This window comes from Tachysurus fulvidraco, chromosome 5 (assembly GCF_022655615.1).
Source record: "Tachysurus fulvidraco isolate hzauxx_2018 chromosome 5, HZAU_PFXX_2.0, whole genome shotgun sequence".
NCBI lineage: Eukaryota > Metazoa > Chordata > Actinopteri > Siluriformes > Bagridae > Tachysurus > Tachysurus fulvidraco.
In genome coordinates, this window is record NC_062522.1 from 27,375,030 (window position 1) to 27,396,364 (window position 21,335).

The following is a 21,335-nucleotide window of genomic DNA, read 5'->3' on the forward strand; positions in this document are numbered from 1 at the left end:
CCGATGACGCCTGAGATAGGCACAGGCTCCCCGTGACCCGAGAGTTCAGATAAGTGGTAGAAAATGAATGAATGAATGAATGAATGAATGAATGAATGAATGAATGAATGAATGGATTGTTGACCATCAGCTGCAGTGGTAGTAGGTTTGTTAAAACTACAATCTTTTTATCAGTCTACATCTGAACTCCAAACACTACAAACAGAGTTTTTTCATTGTTTCAGTAAGATAATAAATGGAGAGACTGTTTCTAGGATGCAAAACTTTTCTAACAAATGGGGTCCAGTTGGAAGGGGTACCCCATTAAAGAGATGTTATCACAAAGCACATTTCCTTTACTGAAGAAGGAACACAAGGGGATTTCCATCTTTTGTTTGTTTGTTTGTATTTTATTTTTTCTGAAATGTTAGATATACTGGATGTGTCATTAGTGTGGTCTCCCAGATCTGGAAATGGAAGTGGATCTTCACTGACACCAAGATTTTAGTTTCTGTTGCTGTTCAGAATAACTTGCTTCCACCCCAAGCCAGGTCAGGCCTATCTGTGGTTCTGGTGCCTCAGTATGAATCAAAAACTTTCTGGAACACCTAAAGACCCCATTGTACTCAAGCCTTGTATGGTCTCAGGTGGAAGCTGTTATGAATGAGCTCATATTGACTATGATTAGTTGAGTATGAATTAGCAGCACTCCCAGAAGATTCCATGGAAAGATGAATGTATCACAGCAGCATTTAATACAAATGCTGTGTCGTTGGGTGGATGGTCTAAGTTTTTGAAGGATTTCCAGAGGATTCTTATTGCTATTGCACACACGACAACAACTACCCCTCTTCTTTAGAGATCTCTATACTCATTTGTCAAGAAAACAATGTGACATATCTTTTAAAATTATGAGTATGTGTTTAGTAACATATCGACAGGGGAGAGGCCAGCTAAGTGATTTTGCATGGCACTCTGAACAGTGAATGAACCTTATGCTCAGTTCCTGTAAATGAATGTGCTGTCTGAGAGAAAAACACTAAGAAGTGTCTCTCATATCAATAAGATAGTGAAAAAAATAAAATTATGTCTTGTATTTGTAGAATCGCATGAACTGATTTTATGTATAGTTGTGGCAGATTGATTTATCTCTATATTCTACTGCATACAACTTTATCATTTACTAACTTAATCAGATTCTTACAGGATACCCGAACTAATGAAAATTGCTTGTTTTTTAGAGTTATAGTGCAAAAAAATAGCAGCCTGAGAGCTTTTGTTGCATTACTAAAGCTATACTGCACCCTGGTGGTAGGTTGTTGTAACCAAAATAGGCTCTTTAGGCCAGTTCTAATCAGTTGTCCAGTCTACTCAAGTTATTTGATTATTATTATTATTTGATTATTATCTGATTATTTCTGTAATGAAAGTTCCCTGCAGTGTGAGAATCAGAAAGTGAAAATTAGTAGAAAAGTAAAACTGTCCGTGCCATCCACAAAATGACTGGTTATTTCTATTCCAGCATTCTTGCTTCTCATTCCTTCTGTACAGATAGGTGTTTGTTTTCTGTATTTGCTGACACTGTTGCTGAGGCAGTCTGTATGAGCAGAAGGAAGATGCCGCAGACAATACTGAAGAAGGATGCAGGGGGTGCCAACATGAAGGACGGCCCATAGTACAGGTTGAGGTGCAGGTTTGGGCAGACGAAGGACCTGCGCTGGAGGATGTAATGCTCCAGAGAGCCTGAGATCTGCACCCACACTGTAAATGTCACCACCACGACCAAAAGCAAGAATCCTAAAGACATGGATACAAATTATAGATCATATGAATTTTATGGAATTGATAACAGAGAAAGATGATTAAAGTCAAATTGAAATGATAAGCGTAACACACATTACAGGTAATTACAGGTATGTGCTGACTTTCACAAATAAATTGGTTTTGGAAAATGTCTGATCCAGTCGTCTCTTCATCACAATTTGGAACCTTTTCGAAGTGGCTCAGATCTGAACCTTCTCGAGGTGGCTCAGATCCTTACGCTTGCCCGTTTTTCTTGCTTCGTATACATCAACTTTGAGAACTAATTGTGCTGCCTTATAATAAGATAATCCCACCCTAATAAGATAATTAATGTTATTCACTTCACCTGTCAGAGTTTTTTAATGTTATGGCTGATGGGTGTAAATGCCCCAATATCAATATTGTGAATGATGAATGCTATGTGATATTAAACAACTGATTGTCAGCACATGAAAAATACAAACAAATCTGAAAGCAGAACTGTACAGATAACCGTATCTGCAATCCTGCATACAAAGGAAGGAAGGAAACAGAGATGATGGAGAAATGATTGCAAAACAGCAGGTATGCTAAAGGAAGAAGAAAACAGAATGTGTTATTAGCCAGGAGTGTATTTACCACCAGTTATGAAAAGAGCACCTCCAGCTTCATAAAGGCGGCGGTTTGCTGTTGGGATGCCGCAGATGGTCACAAACACACCGATTATAACCATTGTGAATGCCAGGATGGACATAATGCACCAAAAAGTCCTATGCACTGGAAAAAGATAGAACATATAAATGTAAATTTTGGATGAATATTCATCCAAGCAAAGCACTTCAGAGGCTAAATTTCTAATATATTACTGAAATCAAGTATTTTCCTGGATTTTGATATGACAACAATGGTTTTGAATGGAATTATTTTGCTTTGTCTCATGTGCAGCTTTATATAAACATTTGAATGAAAGTCCCACATGTAGTTGTATCTGCATTTAAAGTGCTTCTTCTTTTCTCAGGTAGAGGATCATCAGAAAGATAAGCAGGCATGCAAATCTTCTCTGCTGGTTGGTTGGCTGTTAGAAAAGGTATATAGAATAAAAATGAATAATTTGCTCATCAATAACACATTTCATGCATATTCAAACATACAACAAGGCAAAGTCTAAGATCATTGCATTGGTACGTCAGGTTCAGGTCACCTACTGATCCAAAAATCCAGTATGCTCTCCTCCTCTCTGTCTGTCTTATAGAAGCATCTCCAAAAAATGCCTTCATGGTAGGACAGTACTGCGCTTTTAGCATCATTCGGGTCTTCCTTTAGGCCATCCTTCACATTTTAAACAGAAAACAGTAATCTGTACAAAAATTCTGCATATCACTTTGTTAAAATTAAGCACAGAATTGACTACACAATGTGGCTGGATTGAGAGTTTAATCTCACACAGTAATGCAGAGTCTTGAAGTCTGCCAATTAATTTCTGCTACATGGTATCAATAGAGACTCAATAGAGAGGCAACAAACCTGCACCCATACCTGCCTGTTCCAGATAAGCTTAGACACCCCTACGGGGAGCCTGTGCCTGTCTCAGGCGTCATCGGGCATCGAGGCAGGATACACCCTGGACGGAGTGCCAACCCATCGCAGGGCACACACACTATGGACAATTTTCAAAATCAACCTACCATGCATGTCTTTGGACCGGGGGAGGAAACCGGAGTACCCGGAGGAAACCCCCGAGGCACAGGGAGATCATGCAAACTGCACACACACAAGGCGGAGGCGGGAATCGAACCCCCAACCCTGGAGGTGTGAGGCGAACGTACTTGCCCCCCACAAAACCAAAAACACTTCAATTAATTAGAAAAGAAGCCCAAGGAAACTGTGACATCTTTGTGAGAACATAAACCTGAGAGTGGCGGAACAGACATTTATAGACATACATATGGGGTATTTGCTGAATTTCCACCACTCAACCTACTTGAAATCTACTATTAGTAATAGTGGTTGAAGTTCTGCAGTGATGTAAAGGAGGCTAGTTCATCAGTAGTCTAATAACAGCAACAAATACACAAATACACACACAGCTGTTCCAGGATCTGTCCACTTACTAATTCCCGTTTATAGCTAAATATTGTTCAAATTATTTTACTGATATTGTGTTTTTCCTTTTAAAGATACTATAAAGAAACTTTGTTCTTACCCTTCCAATGACTCTTCTGTGTTTTCCTGTGTTTTTGTCTTGTGGATCACACGACTCTAAGGATAAGAGCCAGTAGTCTGTACCAAGAGTAAGCAGAAAAAACAAGAAGCCCAGAGCGCCGCAGAAGCCAGCCATAAACTGAAGCACATCTACCCGCATAACGAAAGATCTCACACCTACTATAGCTAGATTTCTGTCTGCCTTCCACCATCTGTTTGTCTGTTTGTCTATCTCTCATGGCTAAGGAGTGCACTGGCAGCTTGTGATACAGTTTCAGTTGTAACTCTCCTATTTTTGGTACACTCATTACGTACCAGTCACAAAGCCCACCCCAGGTTAAAACTGAACTCTAGTTGCATTCCTCATGATGGGGCTATATAAGGATCCCGGGTGCTGGAGATCATTTTAGAATCTGCCACAGAGCGTTGCCACCTTACACTATTATTAATAGTTATTTTCAGTTATAAGTCCTAAGTTAACATGTACGTCAGAAGACTTTTTGTGACATAATAATTCAGTAATTAAGAGGGTATAAAAACTTTGGTAAAACACAACCCTGTTAAAATTGCAGGGCCTTATGATAAAAAGATAAAGGATCAAAGTAAGATCTGCCTAAAGGTAACACTTTAAATAAATAATCATGCAGTGAATGCATGAATAATTAATATTATATATATATGAACTAATGATGAGTTAAGGTGTGTATTAACATGAGAATTCATGTGTGAATAACAACCACCATCAGTACATGTTAGTACATGTGTGTTAGTGGTATAAATTAACATGTAGGGGCTGAACTAAACCAAACGTGCTCTAAAAATAAGAATAGGAATTAAATTAGCATGTTTTAAAATTGCTCACCCTTGTGTGTAAAGGAGCAGAACACGAACTCAAACCACCTGGAGCACGTACTGGTACTACAATGGGATTTGAAGAGAAAGAGAGGGCGGGGGGGGGGATTAGGTTTGGTTATTAGGTAAATTAGGTTAGTAATAGTATTTTATAATCAATCCGAAACTTTACTGGGAGCCAATGTTTCTATCTTGTGGTTCTAGTTAGGACTCTAGCTGCTGCGTTCTGGACTAACTGAAGCTTGTTTATGCTCCTACTGGAACAACCAGACAGTAAAACATTACAGTAATCCAACCTAGAGGTAACAAATGCATGAACTAGTGTTTCTGCATCATGTAATGACATCATATTTCTTATCTTAGCAATATTTCTGAGATGAAAGAAGGCTACCCATTTGGTATTATTTATGTGAGCTTCAAATGAGAGACTGGTATCAATAATCACACAGCAGTCTTTTACTGCTGCACATGATGTAATAAAAAAAATGACCCTCCAGAGTAACTGTAATCAGAAAGCTTACTTCTGGCTGCCTGTAGTCTTAGGAAAAGCACTTCTGACTTGTCAGAGTTAAACAGGAGGACGTTAGTAAGCATCCACTGTCTAATGTCCTTCACATAATCTTAAACCTTATTAAGCTGGTGACTAACATCTGACTTAGCTGAAACATATAGCTGTGTGTCATCAGCATAACAGTGGAAGCTAATACCATGTTTACAAATAATTGCACTAAGGGGTAGTATATGTGGGAGAAAAGCAATGGGCCTAAAACAGAACCTTGCAGAACACCAAACATTACCTTAGTTTAGCGCAGTCAAGATTTAGATCTATGAACTTATAGCGATCTGTCAAATTACAACCTAGGCCTAGAGGGTTGTCCCTTAAACACCAACAACATGTTCTAGCCTATCAAGTAAAATAGCATGGCCAGTGGTATCAAAAGCTGCACTACGATCAAGCAATACCAGCAAAGAAACACAAGCCTGATGAGAAGAAGCCAGTAACAGGTCATTTAGAACTGCTATGATGAGGCCTAAATCCTGACTGATACATTTCATGAATATTATTCCTATGTAGGTATGAGCATAATTGCTGAGCTCCAACCTTTTCTGGGATCTTGGAGATAAAGAGGATGTTTGTTATTCTCCTATAGTCGGACAGCTGGCTTGGGTGGAGATCAGGTTTTTAATCAAAGGTTTGATAACCACTAGCTTTAAAATATACCTACCCAGTAAGTACCTTTCTAAGAAGAGTAGAGAACTCATTAGTGCTGCAATACAAATGAAAATAGTTTAACACATTTCTGTTATAATACTGACATTCTGTTAGAGATACTGACGTCTGCAGAGCTTTGTCAAAAATTCTGCTTTCAAGACTCTGACAGATGGCATGCAAAACTACCCCTATGTTATTCTGCAGGGTGCCCAACACAGTCCCCATATTCAAAGGATGTAGCATGATGCCATGATCTTGCCTATGAAGAGTAGACATGAAACAGTTTGTCAGATGGCACATGTGAAAACCTTATGAATATACTGGATGAGGAATTATCCAAAAAAAAGAAAAACAGGTTCAAGTTACTGTTTGTGTGGAATTTTGTATGTTCCCTTCATGTTTGTATCGATTTCCTTCAGGTTCTCCAGCTCTATCTCAGGTACAGGTGTGTGTGTGTGTGTGTGTGTGTGTGTGTGTGTGTGTGTGTGTGTGTGTGTGTGTGTGTGTGTGTGTGTGTGTGTGTGTGTGTGTGTGTGTGTGTGTGTGTGTGTGTGTGTGTGTGTGAGAGAGAGAGAGAGAGACACATGATGCATTCTCCAGCATCGTCCTAATTTTTTTCCAGTATAGACTTTCGATATTCCTGATCAAGACACAAGAGGTCACTAAAGGTAAAAGAACAAACAAAGGTGTGTGTGTGTGTGTGTGTGTGTGTGTGTGTGTGTGTGTGTGTGTGTGTGTGTGTGTGTGTGTGTGTGTGTGTGTGTGTGTGTGTGTATATATATATAATTATTTTTTATTATAAAAAATATATATAAATTATAATTATATATATATATATTAAATATATATTATAATTATATATATAAATCAAAATTGTTTTAGCATGTATTGCAAAATTGTTGCTCAATCTATGTTGCACAGAAGAGAAAGTTGCATCAGATCCAGTGTTTTGTATAAAGTACTAGAAAGCAATACTTGAGTAAAAGTACAGGTATCGTACTAGAAAAAGACTTTGGTAGAAGTGAAAGTCACCTTTTACAATATTACTCAAGTAAAAGTCTTAAAGTATCTGATATTTACTGTACTTAAGTATCAAAAGTTTTCTGTTATTTAATGTACTTAAGTATTTGAAGTAAAAGTAAAAAGTACAATTTCAGTGATTTTCGGTAGGCATAAGAGCAGGGGCGGTTCTAGGGTTTCATCTTTAGGGCTTTTAGCCCTCAGTGAGAATTTAAAACAAGAAGAGTTTTATCTTATATATTATATGACTACATAGTAAGCCAAAAGTTATGGTATTATTTAAAATGGCAAAAGTGGACACCAAAATTTTATGCATGATGTAATGATGCCAGTCTTGAATCAAATCAGTTCATGTATGTGTGCATTCTCTACGAACAGTGTGTCCAATGAATGCAGTCATTAATAAACAAATATTCACAAGACAAAGACCAAATCAATAAATGTTATGTTTATTTAGTATTGATATTGCATTAATATTTTGTTTGTGCTATCAACTCTGGTAATACGAATAGTGACATTTCACTGCTTTTGGTTGCCGCCGTTATAGATAAATGCCTCCAGCTCTGACTGCGCGTGCACGATGCGCGTTCCTGTGCTTCTCCATAGAGCGCGCGGACGTACGTAATGCAATCTAGGAGCAGTGATTCGCCAAACTTCCCTTATTGCAGTCGCACACATTTCTTCTGATTTTATTTTGTAGTAACGAGTAACGAAGATGCTTAGTGGAAATATAACGGAGTAAAAGTATACATTTTATCTAGGAAATGTAGTGGAGTAAAAGTGAAAGTTGACATAAATTTAAATAGCGAAGTAAAGTAGAGATACGTGAAATTTATACTTAAGTACAGTAACGAAGTATTTGTACTCCGTTACATTACAACACTGATCAGATCTTAATGTTGATGGTGATCACAATGATACTGTACTGAAGATTAACAATGATATTAAACATCTCTGACTGTTGAGTTAACTGGCCTCTGAAAGAAAGCTCTTCATTTGTCGAATTGTTTTAACACTGTGATTTTAAAGCCTACTTTATGGTATGTTTCAAATGTCAATTATCAGTCATTCAGAGCCAACAGAACAGCCACCACTAAACAAAGTGAATTGTAAAAATGATTTGAAACAAATATTCGGTAAAATAATATAAAATAATTAAAATCATAATAGCATGCATAAGATTCTTACATTAAAATTTTTTTTTTTTAATTTTTAAGTGATTTTGTAATACATTGTTTAATACACACTTTTAATTATTTATTGTTATCTAATAACAATGATTATAATAATATATGATGGTGGATATGCTTCAGATTTCTCCCATCATCCATTTACTGCAAATTTGATTTCAGATTATTTCAGAAAATTAAACACTTTACACCGAATGATCACAAGGGGGCAGCAGAGTTCTCACTAAAACAGATTCTGTTCAGGAAGTTCATAAGGTTGTTTGTCATACAATATAAAGAATTGTTCATCAGCATTTGTAGACGTAATACAGAGTTATTATTGTTATTATTATTTTATTTAATCTAAGAAACTTTTTAGGGGGAAAAATAGTTCATATGAATGTTCCAAAAGTCACTAGAAGTCATCAGGGTAGATTATATACTACTTAGTATATTCATCATATCTTCATGATTGTTGCATATTTGAATGCACTATGTGATGAAGGGTGATTTTCTAAAGATGAATAGACTAGACTAGAATATAATAAAGGTTAAATAAAATATAATAGATAATAGATCACTTAAAAATATTTAAAAAAAATATTATAGATAACTTGATCAGTGTCTGTAATTGTTATGAATTGACTGCATGCAAATGCTGCTCAGTGAGGCTTTACACACTGGTGTGTAGTCGGGCAAACCTGCCAGCCCAATGTGTGTAACCATAAACTATGATATGAGCTGTGCTAAGTGCAGAAAAATGACTACTGATTTTGGATAAAGGCCAGTAGGTTAAGCTAGACTAGACTTGACTAAACTAGAACATACTTGAGTAAGATAAAATAGAAAATAATAGCTATCCCTTTACAAATATGCATGGGCTTATGTAATATGGACTTTCCCCTATGTCCAGCCTTTACAGCCTTCTCTCTTCCAAGGCTCATTAAATGCTAACAAACAATCAGTATCTCACTGAGCAAACTTAATAGCAACCACTACACATACTGAAATGTAAATATAAAATAAAACAAATATTCAGTGAAATAATGCATCCATAATATCAATAAAACATTAAAAGATTATATTCATTTTTCAGTACATATTTTATCATTCTATGTGTTTTAATCTAATATGTATTGTTATCTAGTGACAATGACTATAATAATCACTGCCATAAAAATTATTGTCACAAAGCAGTGACATCTTCACTGGAACAAAGAAGTCCTGATTTGTTCATCAGACTGTTGGATAGTGAAGCGTGGTTTATAACTACAGAGAATGTAATTTTTCCCACTCCTGTAGAGTCCAGTGACTGTTACTTTTATATAATTCCAACCAAGGCTTGTCATTGTGCATGGTGATCTCAGGCTTGTGTGCTATTTCATAAAGGTCTCGATGCACAGTTACTTCCAGAGGCAGGTTGACACTCTGTAGTGAGTGATGCAACAAAGGATGGGTGATTTTTATGTGCTACAGACAACAGCCTTACACTGTGAGATTGTGTTGTCTACTGCCTCGTGGCTGAGCTGTTGTTGCTGCTAGACACTTTCCATCCATCCATCCATCCATCCATTTTCTACCGCTTATCCGGGGCCGGGTCGCGGGGGCAGCAATCTAAGCAGGGACACCCAGACTCCCCTCTCCCCAAACACTTCCCCCAGCTCTTCCGGGGGAATACCGAGGCGTTCCCAGGCCTGCCGAGAGACATAGTCCCTCCAGCGTGTCCTAGGTCTTCCCCGGGGCCTCCTCCCGGTTGGACATGCCCGGAACACCTCCCCAGGGAGGCGTCTAGGAGGCATCCGAAACAGATGCCCGAGCCACCTCAGCTGACCCCTCTCGATGTGGAGGAGCAGCAGCTCTACTCTGAGCTCCTCCCGATTGACTGAGCTCCTCACCCTATCTCTAAGGGAGCGTCCAGCCACCCTGCGGAGGAAACTCATTTCGGCCACCTGTATCCGGGATCTTGTCCTTTCAGTCATGACCCAAAGCTCATGACCATAGGTGAGGGTAGGAACGTAGATTGACTGGTAAATAGAGAGCTTCGCCTTACGGCTCAGCTCTCTCTTCACCACAACAGATCGGTATATCAACCGCATCAAGGCAGAAGATACACCGATCCGCCTGTCGATCTCCCGCTCCATCCTTCCCTCACTCGTGAACAGGACCCCAAGATACTTAAACTCCTCCACTTGAGGCAGGAACTCTCCACCAACCTGAAGGGGGCAAGCCACCCTTTTCTGGCTGAGAACCATGGCCTCGGACTTGGAGGTGCTGATTCTCATCCCCGCCGCTTCACACTCAGCTGCAAACCGTCCCAGTGCATGCTGAAGGTCCTGATTTGAAGAAGCCAACAGGACAACATCATCTGCAAAAAGCAGAGACGAAATCCTGTGGTCCCCAAACCGGACTCCCTCGGCCCCCCGTCTGCGCCTAGAAATCCTGTCCATATAACTAATGAACAGGACCGGTGACAAAGGGCAGCCCTGTCGGAGTCCAACATGCACTGGGAACAAGTCTGACTTACTGCCGGCAATGTGAACCAAACTCCTGCTCTGGTCATATAGGGACCGGACAGCCCTTAGCAGAGGGCCACGGTCCCCATACGCCCAGAGCACCCCCCACAGGTCACCACAAGGGACACAGTCGAATGCCTTCTCCAGATCCACAAAACACATGTGGACTGGTTGGGAAAACTCCCATGAACCCTCCAGCAACCTGGTGAGGGTATAGAGATGGTCCAGTGTTCCACGACCAGGACGAAATCCGCATTGTTCCTCCTGAATCCGAGGTTCGACTATCGGCCGAATTCTCCTCTCCAGTACCCTGGCATAGCCTTTTCCGAGGAGGCTGAGGAGTGTGATCCCCCTGTAGTTGGAACACACCCTCTGGTCCCCCTTCTTAAACAGAGGGACCACCACCCCAGTCTGCCAGTCCAGAGGCACTGTCCCCAACCGCCACGCGATGTTGCAGAGTCGTGTCAGCCAAGACAGCCCCACAACATCCAGAGACTTAAGGTACTCAGGGCGGATCTCATCCACCCCCGGTGCCTTGCCACCAAGGAGCTTCTCAACTACCTCAGTGACCTCAGCTTGGGGGATCGACAAGTCCACAACCGAGCCCTCTGCCTCTGCTTCCTCACTGGAAGACATGTTGGTGGGGTTGAGGAGATCCTCGAAGTACTCTTTCCACCGTCCGAGAATGTCACCAGTCAAAGTCAGCAGATTCCCACTCCCACTGTAAACAGTGTGCACAGGGCACTGCTTCCCCCTCCTGAGACGCCGGACGGTTTGCCATAATTTCTTCGAGGCCAACCGATAGTCCTTCTCCATGGCCTCACCGAACTCCTCCCAGGCCCTAGATTTTGCCTCTGCAACCGCCCGGGCTAAAGCTCGCTTGGCCCTCCGGTACCTATCAGCTGCCTCCGGAGTCCCCCGAGCCAACCAGGCTCGATAGGGCTCCTTCTTCAGCTTGACGGCATCCCTTACTTCCGGGGTCCACCACCGGGTTCGGGGATTGCCACCACGACAGGCACCGGAGACCTTACGGCCACAGCTCCGTGCGGCTGCATCGACAATGGAGGTGGAGAACATGGTCCACTCGGACTCAATGTCTCCAGCCTCCCTCGGGATCTGGTTGAAGCTCTGCCGGAGGTGAGAGTTGAAGATCTCTCTGACAGGAGACTCTGCCAAACGTTCCCAGCGGACCCTCACAGTACGTTTGGGTCTGCCAAGTCTGTCCAAATTCCTCCCCTGCCATCGAACCCAACTCACCACCAGGTGGTGATCAGTTGACAGCTCCGCCCCTCTCTTTACCCGAGTGTCCAAGACATACGGCCGGAGGTCAGATGAAACAACCACAAAGTCGATCATTGACTTCCGACCTAGGGTGTCCTGGTGCCATGTGTACTGATGGACACCCTTATGCTTGAACATGGTGTTCGTTATGGACAAACTGTGACTAGCACAGAAGTCCAATAACAGAACACCACTCGGGTTCAGGTCGGGGGGGCCGTTCCTCCCAATCACGCCCCTCCAGGTGTCACTGTTGCTGCCCACGTGAGCATTGAAATCCCCCAGTAGAACGACGGAGTCGCCGGTCGGGGCACTTTCTAGCACCCCTCCCAGAGACGCCAAGAAGGCCCGGTACTCCACACTGCCATTTGGCCCATAAGCACAAATAACAGTGAGAGACCTCTCCCCGACCCGAAGGCGAAGGGAAACGACCCTCTCGTTCACCGGGGTAAACTCCAACACATGGCTGCTGAGCTGGGGGGCTATGAGCAAGCCCACACCAGCCCGCCGCCTCTCACCGTGGGCAACTCCAGAGTAGTAGAGAGTCCAGCCTCTCTCGAGGAGTTGGGTTCCAGAGCACAAGCTGTGCGTGGAGGTGAGCCCAACTATCTCTAGTCGGTATCTCTCAACCTCCCGCACCAGCTCAGGCTCCTTCCCCCCCAGCGAGGTGACATTCCATGTCCCTAGAGTCAGATTCCGTGTCCAGAGATTGGGTCGTCGAGGCTCCAGCCTTCGACTGCCAAACAACCCACTAGAAATAGACACTTTCATTGCACAATAATAGCACTTATATTTGATGAGAGCAAACAAAGCAGGGCAGAAATTTGATGAACCGACACATGGCATCCTATTTAAGGTGGCATCCTATGAGAGAGTATAGTCAGTATGATCAGCATGTGCTTGAGTTTATGTACCTGATAGCAATGGGTGCACATAAATCCCCTACAATGAAGGCTTTTACAAACTCTTAGTCATGTAATGTAGGTATTTAAGTAAAAAAAAGTTGTTAGGAAAGAAACTTGAAGAAATATACTTACAAGAGAATGTGATATTTATTTATTTTTTGGTGGCTGCAGTGAGCAGATGAATTAAAAATATTAGTTTTATTCACTTATATATATCATTAAAAATAACATTTTAATAAAAAAAGACTCATGTAAACAATGAGGGGAAAAATAAAATAGATAAGCTGATATAAATTAACATAATATAGTAATAAATAAATAGAATAATTATTAGTTCTAAATCAATATAAATCGTTTAGATTTAATAATAAACATGAATTGATATTTTAAAAGTATTATATATATATTTATATATATATATATATATATATATATATATATATATATATATATATATATATATATATATATATATATATATTTATATTACTAACGCTTTGGCTCTAGGAGGCACGCGTGTAGTTGCCGACAAGCACGTGCGTAGGGGTCGGGTCCAGCCTGTGTATACGTCACACGGAAGGGAGGAGCGAGATTATGCTGCGGCGCAGGCGGCAGAGTCGTTTACACGGTGGAACATGTTTTCAAGGAAATAAACGGAGTGGGACGCATTTTGGATTCAAACATGGACTGATCATATGTCTGCGTTCACATGTGAGTATGTGTCATTTGCTGTGTGTTTGTTAAAGGTCGGGTTGGGAACGCCCTCTGCGTCACATTTTAGGTTCAGTGGTTGTAATACAGGGAGACCTACACACACACACACACACACACACACAGGCTAAACTTAGTAAACAAGTAAACATTCAGGGATATCAGGTGATGTTTGGTTTGATTCTGTTGGGTTCTCGTGTAAGTGATGAAATATAACTCTACAGGACTTTGTGCGTTTATCAAATGGGCCACTAAACATAAAGCAGGTTGTGTTTATGTTTGTAGCATGTGGAGATAGACAAACAGATAACAAAGCGGTAGGGAAGAAAGCATAATAAAAGGATTCAAAAGTCATTGGTCCAGGGAAATGCAGATTGTATTTATTTATGAGGAATTTATGCCCTATTTATTTATGAGGATTTTAAGTACATATTCTTATTAGAAGAAATGACTCATCATACAGCTGAAGAAGCAGGATCACATGGGCCACCAGAGGTCAGTTTATACCACACAAGATAATGCTAAACAGTCTGAAAAAAGAATGAAGTGTGATACATGCAACATGGTTGCTAAGGCTCCTGCTTTCAGATCTAATTAAAGTTGGATCCAGGAACTTCCACAGCTCCATGAAGCATTACCAAGGATGTACAGTATTATAGTGCACATTTAAAAACAACATGTATTGACCAAGGTCCTGAGCAATGAATCAAGCCATTCCAAAATAAAAAAAAAAGCATTGAAAGACAAGACTACATGTTCAAAGCTGTAACACAAACTGAAGGCTACACAAAGTCTCAGAATAAATGTTTGTGGTCTCGGATTTGTCAAGACGTCTTCATAAAAAAAAGGAAGTAAGCATTTCCACAATCTTAGAAATCTCTGGTTACATCTAAAACTTATTTGAAAAAAAAAAAAAACAGTGGGTTAGAAGATCTTCTCTTGAGATCCTACTATAGCTTTAGAGAAAGAAGAGAACAGAAGAGATCAGCGATTTACATCCTTTTCATTGAACATTTAAATAACGTGTTTAATCTTTGACTAGTTGGATTATGTTAATTCCCAATTAAAATGCACTGATGCACTTTTTCCGTGCTTGAATGATTTAATACTAATATCTGACCTAAGAGTAATTCAGTGCTGGCATCTGTTTAATAACCAAGATAAATATGCTCAAGCTTCTTATCACAGGTATTATGGCAGTGTGCTTTAAGACCATTTCTCTTCTCTGCTCGTGTACTTTGCTCAACATCTGTGATGCTTCAGTCCACATTTCATGGCATGAAATGAGTCAGTATATAAGATGGGTAAATATCACGTCCAGTCTCAAATTGGTCCAGTGTTTCATGGTGGTATCAGGATATAGCTGAATAATAGATTGAAGTTTACTGAAGGCTGGCAGGATGTTGCATAAACTCCAGCTGAGAAATCAAGTTTGAGAAATGTGGTGCACTTCCTCTCACTACACAGGGGAAACTGGCCTGGTAAAGCTGCTCAGAGACAAATGTTGGACTTCAATAAATGCCAAAATATTGCTTAGTAAATGTGCTGCTTTGCTTATGCATAAGAATTGGAGCAGTGTAGAAAATATCTTAAGTACATAAAACAGTATTTACAAGTACTTCAGAGATTTTTTCCTGGGTTAGAATTTTTACACAGACCTTATAAAGAAGAAATGACTGCAGAAACACCATCAGAAGCAGTACACACAGTCATCTGACCTCTCTGTTAAATGGTTTGCTACAAAGCATTAATCACCTCTGCTGTCTCCTAGCACACTACTTTCTCATCCTGACTGCACTCTTTAGGTTTTCCTTTCTTTTTTCATTTCCATTTTTCCATTCTTTCTTTTTTTCTTCCTTCCATCCTTCCATCCATCCTCCCTTCATACACATATACATAGATACATAGACATATATACATACCTTCTTAAAGTTTTTCACTGACACTTTATTTAGTAAACAGAAATAGAGGTCCTTATGAAACATGAATAATAGTAGTAGTAGTTTAGCAACTACTACTAAACTACTACTACTTTTACTTCTAGGATTAACTCTGCTCAGAGAACTTTATTATAGAATGTTTACTCACAACATTTAACTTTGTTTTTTTTTTTTTCTTGTCTTAAGTATTACTTCTGAAACCAAAACCATGTGCCGGTTTCACACACCAGGTCTGGTATCAAGAGTGGATGAGAATATAAACATGTTAACCGTAGCAGCTGGCATTGTTAAACATGAACCATCATGGCTTTTGTATCAGATCCTCTGTGTCATTTAGTCTCAATATCACTTTTGTTAACGACAAAAACAACATTTAGTGATGAGGAAGAAGTGTGCGTTTATTCTCCGCTTCACGGTCAACACAGACATCTTATCCTGCAGAGACTATTGTGCTGTTCAAAAAGCTTAAAGTGAAGTGCTGAGGTAAATCTACTTCAAATGTATGGGTCTTATTTCTAACCATGAACTTAATCACTAACAGTTAAGCAGTGCTGTTTTCATTCAGACGTTTAGCTAGACCTTCACAAAAGCAATAATACAAAGCCAGGAGTGGTTTCACAGTCATAACCCCTGGGGATTCTGGGTGTTTCATCTTGTAGTGTTTTTTACAGAACTGTAATTTGTTTGTCCATCTGATACAGAACCTGTATCACTGTACTGAATCTCGTTACTGGAAAGAGGACAGTCTTAGTTGAGTTGTGATCAGAGGGTTAATACCTCAGCTATCAGTGGTTTTGGATAATAAGACCTGATGGGACCATCCTCCGTTTTCTTGCCAGAAATTCTTCCATACCATTATTTAGTGCCAGATTTGACAGGACCTTGGAAACCTTCCTATTTTCAAGCCAAAAAAGAAACTAAGACAGCGAGGCATAATTTTATTTTGATTATGTTTACTTAAACCTTTTATTTAAGAGACAGCGTGTTATTGGGGAGGTTGTATTAGTTGAACACGTGTGAACAGTGAGTAAGATGAACGTGTGGGCACCGAGAGGCTTTGGTGTTTCGGAAAAATGGAAATCGTTTCTCAAATCAGATCAGCCCACATCAGGCACATGTTGAAAATCACACCCTGTTTGCTGGTGGTGTATAATGTTTAAGAAGGTTTGCTGCTCAGTTCAACTATGCTGCGTAGTTCAACTGTGGACCTCAGCCATTTGAAATCTTTTTCTTTCTCACACACACCGGGTAAGTTTTTAAGAAATCGTAGAGGAAACGTATTGAGTATTTTGATGGCGGCAAAAGAATTGAACGGATTTTCACGTATATTCAGGGAGCTTACTGTCTTGTATTAGTGATGTTGTAATGCTACATCATGTTAACTACGAGTGCAAGAATGTAACTACTGGACATTTTAAACTTCTGGACTAGTGGGACAGCAGGAAATAAAAATAAGCCAACTTCAGCCCGATAAAATGGAATCATGGTTAATGCTGTGAGAACTGTGAGAGCTGATGACTTCAAACAACGTAAGCGACAGCGACCATTGGCGACCGGACGTGGGCGACGCTGCCCACAGCTGATGACGATTTGGTGCCGCGACTGTCAATGGTACAGTAAATATCACATGCTGCTTCACCTTCATTATTTGAAATTATGCCCTGGTGAATTTTAGATACAAATGGCAAATCACCCACAGAATGTTTACATTTTAGGGGCAACTAAACAGATTTTGTTGTCAAGTGGATTTAGTTGCGCCACCCACTGAGAAACACTATTACTATGGCAACCAGTAGTAGGAAAACTGATGTATAAAATTGTTGTATGTGTGAACGTAGCTTAAGAAATGGTTAAGAGAAGTGTTCCTCAAGACATCACACTAAAGTTTCTGCCTTGATAAAGCTGTTAAAACTGTGGATACCAAAACACACTAACCCTAACCCTAGGATTGAAAAAAAGTGTTTTGTCTCAAATGCTAGGAAAGTTTCCCCTAGAACTCAGACACCCAATTTCTGGACTTTCAAACAATCTCGGGTTTTCATTGTAGGCTTTCAGTGTATAAACCCCTCGTTGCACAGATGCATGAATTCAGTGATACAATGACCTTCTGTGCTGGTTTACACAGATGATTCATCCTTCACCATATTTTCAACAAGTGGGCGAGTACATGTTAACAGTACATACTTGACCCCTACAGTGGGAGTTTTTTTTTTTTTACATGGTCGTTCTCCACTTGTCCTCTTATAGGGAAGTGCCCTGAAATTCAATCCAAAGTTCTTCTGAAGGATTACCTTTATTCACATTTATGGCCTTTAGCAGACACCCTTATCTAGAGTGATTACAACTGAGCAATTGAGGGTTAAGGGCCTTGCTCAGGGGCCCAGCAGTGGCAGCTTGGTGGACCTGGGGTTCGAACTAGCGAGCGGTCACTTCCAGGATGACCCTACCCCTATCCACGGGGCACAAGCTCTCACTGAATGTTTGGGATGAGGATGAAAATGATGTCAGTTATATGATTTAGGGCAGTGGTGGCTCAAGTGGTTAAGGCTTTGAGTTTTTGATCCGAGGATTGGGGTTCAAGCTCCAGCGCTGCCACTGTTGGGCCCTTGAGCATGGCCCTTAACCTTCATTGTTCCAGGGGCACTGTATCATAGCTGCCCCTGCGCTCCGACCCCAACCTCTGCAGTTGGGATATGTGAAGAAAAGAATTCAACTGTGCTGTAATGTATATGTGAAAATACTAAATGATTTTATGCCCCAATTCCATTTAGTCTTCAGTCACCAGATTTCAACGCCAATACACCTATACGGTTATTTGGAGTAATGTGTCAGAGAGCCACAATCATCAAGATAACACTTTTTAGGGAATACCCTTTGGAGGAATAGGTTTTATCTCACCAGGACAGTTCCAGTGATTTGTAGAATTGATGCCAAGGCACATTCAAGCTGTTCTGTTTACTGGTGATGGCCCAGAACCTAAGATACCTTACTGTTTTTTTCCTCTCTGTGTATTCCAAATACATTCCAGAATATTATAACCTGCATTGCATCTTAAAAGCAAGAAATATTTAGTCAAGAGCACCAGAGTTGTTTTGCAAATGCAAATTACTTGGCAAATGAGAGATCCCAGCTGAGCCATAGCCTTACAGCTCATCAAATATATCTGATATAATATTGTTTTTTATGTTTTATTAAATCTCAGCTAGCTGCTTTTTTACATTTATTTGTTTGTTTGTTTGTTTGTTTGTTTGTTTGTTTTGAGATTAGGTTTTTCTTTAGGTTGTTTTTGTTTTTTAGACTCTCTCTAGTTATGTATATGATTTATATATTTTTCCTGGAGCTTGCTGTATTATTCATCAGCAGTTAACTTTTTTGGATGAGTCTCAGCTGGGTCATACTCAGTGTATTTAAAATTTTATTTTGTCTTATTTTATTTGGCTTCATTTAAAATACTATAGCATTTTTCCTAAAAAAAAAAAAAAAGTGCCTTGAGGTTTATTGAGACATGCATGAATATTTAATCCATGTAATGGGGCTTCTCCATCTCTATTGTCTACCTGCTTTTGGAGTGTGCCTTTAAAGATGACTGTGCAAAAAATTCTCCATAGCTAGCTTCTGTGGTGTTGCATAACGTTCGTCCTGATGCTAACATGGACAGGATCCGCTCTGTAGTCATGTGGCAGATTGCATCTTGGAAACAGAGCCTTGTGATTAATGGAGAACTTTCTACAAGAGCTAGCGTAGGCAGGAACGATGTGCTTTTGGGCAGAATATACGGATACTGATACAAACTTAGAACATGGAGAACTTCTCTTTTGGCAGAAATTAGACAGAAAACAGATGTTGTGTTTATATTTGCTTTTAACTAAATGTTGGCAGACATGCGTAGCTGGCATTTATCAGTTTGTGCAAGTATGGGGATAGATAGTGATGCAATGTCTTCAGGAGGGTTTTGTTATAGTTTTTAGCCGTTTTTAGCAGTTTTATCACGACCTTCACACACAATTACAACTATTTACATAAGTTCGTACATAACTATTTACATACAACTATTTACATTACTTACATACATTAAGTCATGCAAATCAAGTTTATCTTTACATTTACAAAAATGTATAACATTTAATATCTAAACTCGTTCAGTTTATTTATTCACCAATCAGTTCTACAGCACTGCAACTCCACCCGAGCCTGTCGTTTAAATACTACTGTTTTATTGGTGCTCTGAATCAGGATACAGGTTTACATGAGCTGAAAATTGCAAACGACCAAAACTGAAAGGATTCATTTCAAGCTTGTGTACTTTCTACGCCTCTGTAAAATTTGAGTGAATGATTTTTAACAGAATTGTTGTGTTAATTGAAAAGGCCTTTTATTCTGATCCTTATTACTGTGCATCGTTAAAGATTTCTGCAATCAGTATTCAAAGCTCTCGAGCCTTTGTGCTGTTTTGTGTATTTGCTCTTTGCCATTTATTATTTTTTCACCCCAGATTTGTAGAAGTATGTAAAACACACATCAAGCTTGCATCAAGCTCAGGTTTAATTTCAGTTGCTGCATTGAGTAGCTTCCTCATGCAAGACAGTTTGTGCTAATCGCATCACTGAAGTCATGTCTACAGTCAGCATGAGCCACACAACTGCATCCAGAGTCACAAAAGATTTGTGTGTCCACTTCCTATATTTACATGCCTGGCCTGACCACACATTTAATGAGGGGCTAATAACAAGTCAAAGCTAGTCTCAGCCCATGCTAATTGGCAGCTGTGGTATGGTCACACCTTTGCCCCTTTTAAAATGTCTTTCCAGTCTCTAAATATTCCCTCAAGGCATTTATTTATAAGATAATTCAAAGCACTGGCATTACTTTTGAGGCATTTTGAATGGTTAACCTACTCCTGACAGTTTTGTTATTTCAGTCCACATGAGAGAGTTTAAAGAAAAGTTTAGCAAAATAGTTGTTTAAGGTATTCAATGTACCATAGCCAGTGCACCTGGAGAATCCTCTGAGGCTCAAACCAGGGACCCTTGAGATACAGTTTAAGGCCACAACTCTACTCCTATGCCTCTTCAACATATCTCCACAAGTAAACCACAAGTTTCACTTTCTTGAAATGCAATAACAGAAATGTCAGCTATGCATAACCATTACCTAAGCTTCCTGCCTTCCTTCCTTTGCCATATCATATAGATTTTGTTTTGTTGTTCTTTATTACCCACAATAGTGTAAGAAATAAATAAGAAATGCTTAGTGCTCAGCCAGCTACTGCTGGTGTAACAGTGCACAGAAGTCGTTTCAAACAAAGCAAGAAACTTCCTGTTATTCTCTGAGGGCGAGAGCTGAAGCGGTGAAGTTGGTCGTTTGCATCCTCCTACCTAGTGTTTGACAGGAACTCTTATGACATGCTAGAGTTTTGGTACAAATAAATAAAAACAAGCAAAAAAAAAAAAAACTTTACCAAGGTCACTCGTCGGTCACTTTGTGTTTCCCGGATTGTCGCTTCTCTGAGTCACCAATCGATTAACGTGGATCCTCGATGGCCGGCTATTATGGGACACGTTAATATTGTTGGCTGTGTTGCACTTTTTTTCAAATGCACAAAATGGGTTCATCAATACATGACCAAGAGGCTTTTATCTATAAGTTGATTGCAGTGTGACATTTCAGGTGATGGAGCTCATGTTCGATCTCTGTTGTTGATAGGGGTAAGATATTGAACTGTGTGTGTGTGTTATACTTGCTATGGAGGTATTGCCATTTATTTTTGGGAT

At 40.0% G+C, this 21,335-nt stretch overlaps 2 protein-coding genes across 11 annotated transcripts in view; one reads left to right on the forward strand and one right to left on the reverse strand.

The window, feature by feature from the left end:
* Positions 1 to 379: 379 nt before the first annotated feature.
* On the reverse strand, positions 380 to 4,229 carry tmem182b (transmembrane protein 182b). Its single transcript, XM_027133368.2, has 5 exons — positions 3,965 to 4,229; positions 2,967 to 3,090; positions 2,738 to 2,836; positions 2,401 to 2,538; positions 380 to 1,776 (listed from the first exon to the last, which is right to left on the reverse strand). Exons 1-5 carry the CDS (start codon positions 4,121 to 4,123, stop codon positions 1,514 to 1,516), a joined length of 783 nt encoding a protein of 260 aa, XP_026989169.1. The 5' UTR covers positions 4,124 to 4,229; the 3' UTR covers positions 380 to 1,513.
* Positions 4,230 to 13,469: 9,240 nt separating this feature from the next.
* Positions 13,470 to 21,335, forward strand: part of inpp4ab (inositol polyphosphate-4-phosphatase type I Ab) — a 52,880-nt gene continuing 45,014 nt past the window's right edge. For all 10 annotated transcript variants that reach the window (XM_047814359.1, XM_047814361.1, XM_047814363.1 and 7 more), the window contains exon 1: positions 13,470 to 13,624. The gene's annotated coding sequence lies outside the window, so the exon portion shown is untranslated. The remainder of the gene's footprint in view (positions 13,625 to 21,335) is intronic.

What these genes read in the sequence shown, in the direction of transcription:
- tmem182b (XM_027133368.2), bottom strand. Translation starts at nt 4,123, where the DNA reads ATGCGGGTAGATGTGCTTCAGTTTATGGCTGGCTTCTGCGGCGCTCTG. An exon ending in CATACTGGATTTTTGGATCA is followed by an intron (nt 2,837 to 2,966) that starts GTAGGTGACCTG and finishes CTTTTCTAACAG; the next exon opens with CCAACCAACCAGCAGAGAAG. An exon ending in TGCTCTTTTCATAACTGGTG is followed by an intron (nt 1,777 to 2,400) that starts GTAAATACACTC and finishes CCATGTCTTTAG; the next exon opens with GATTCTTGCTTTTGGTCGTG.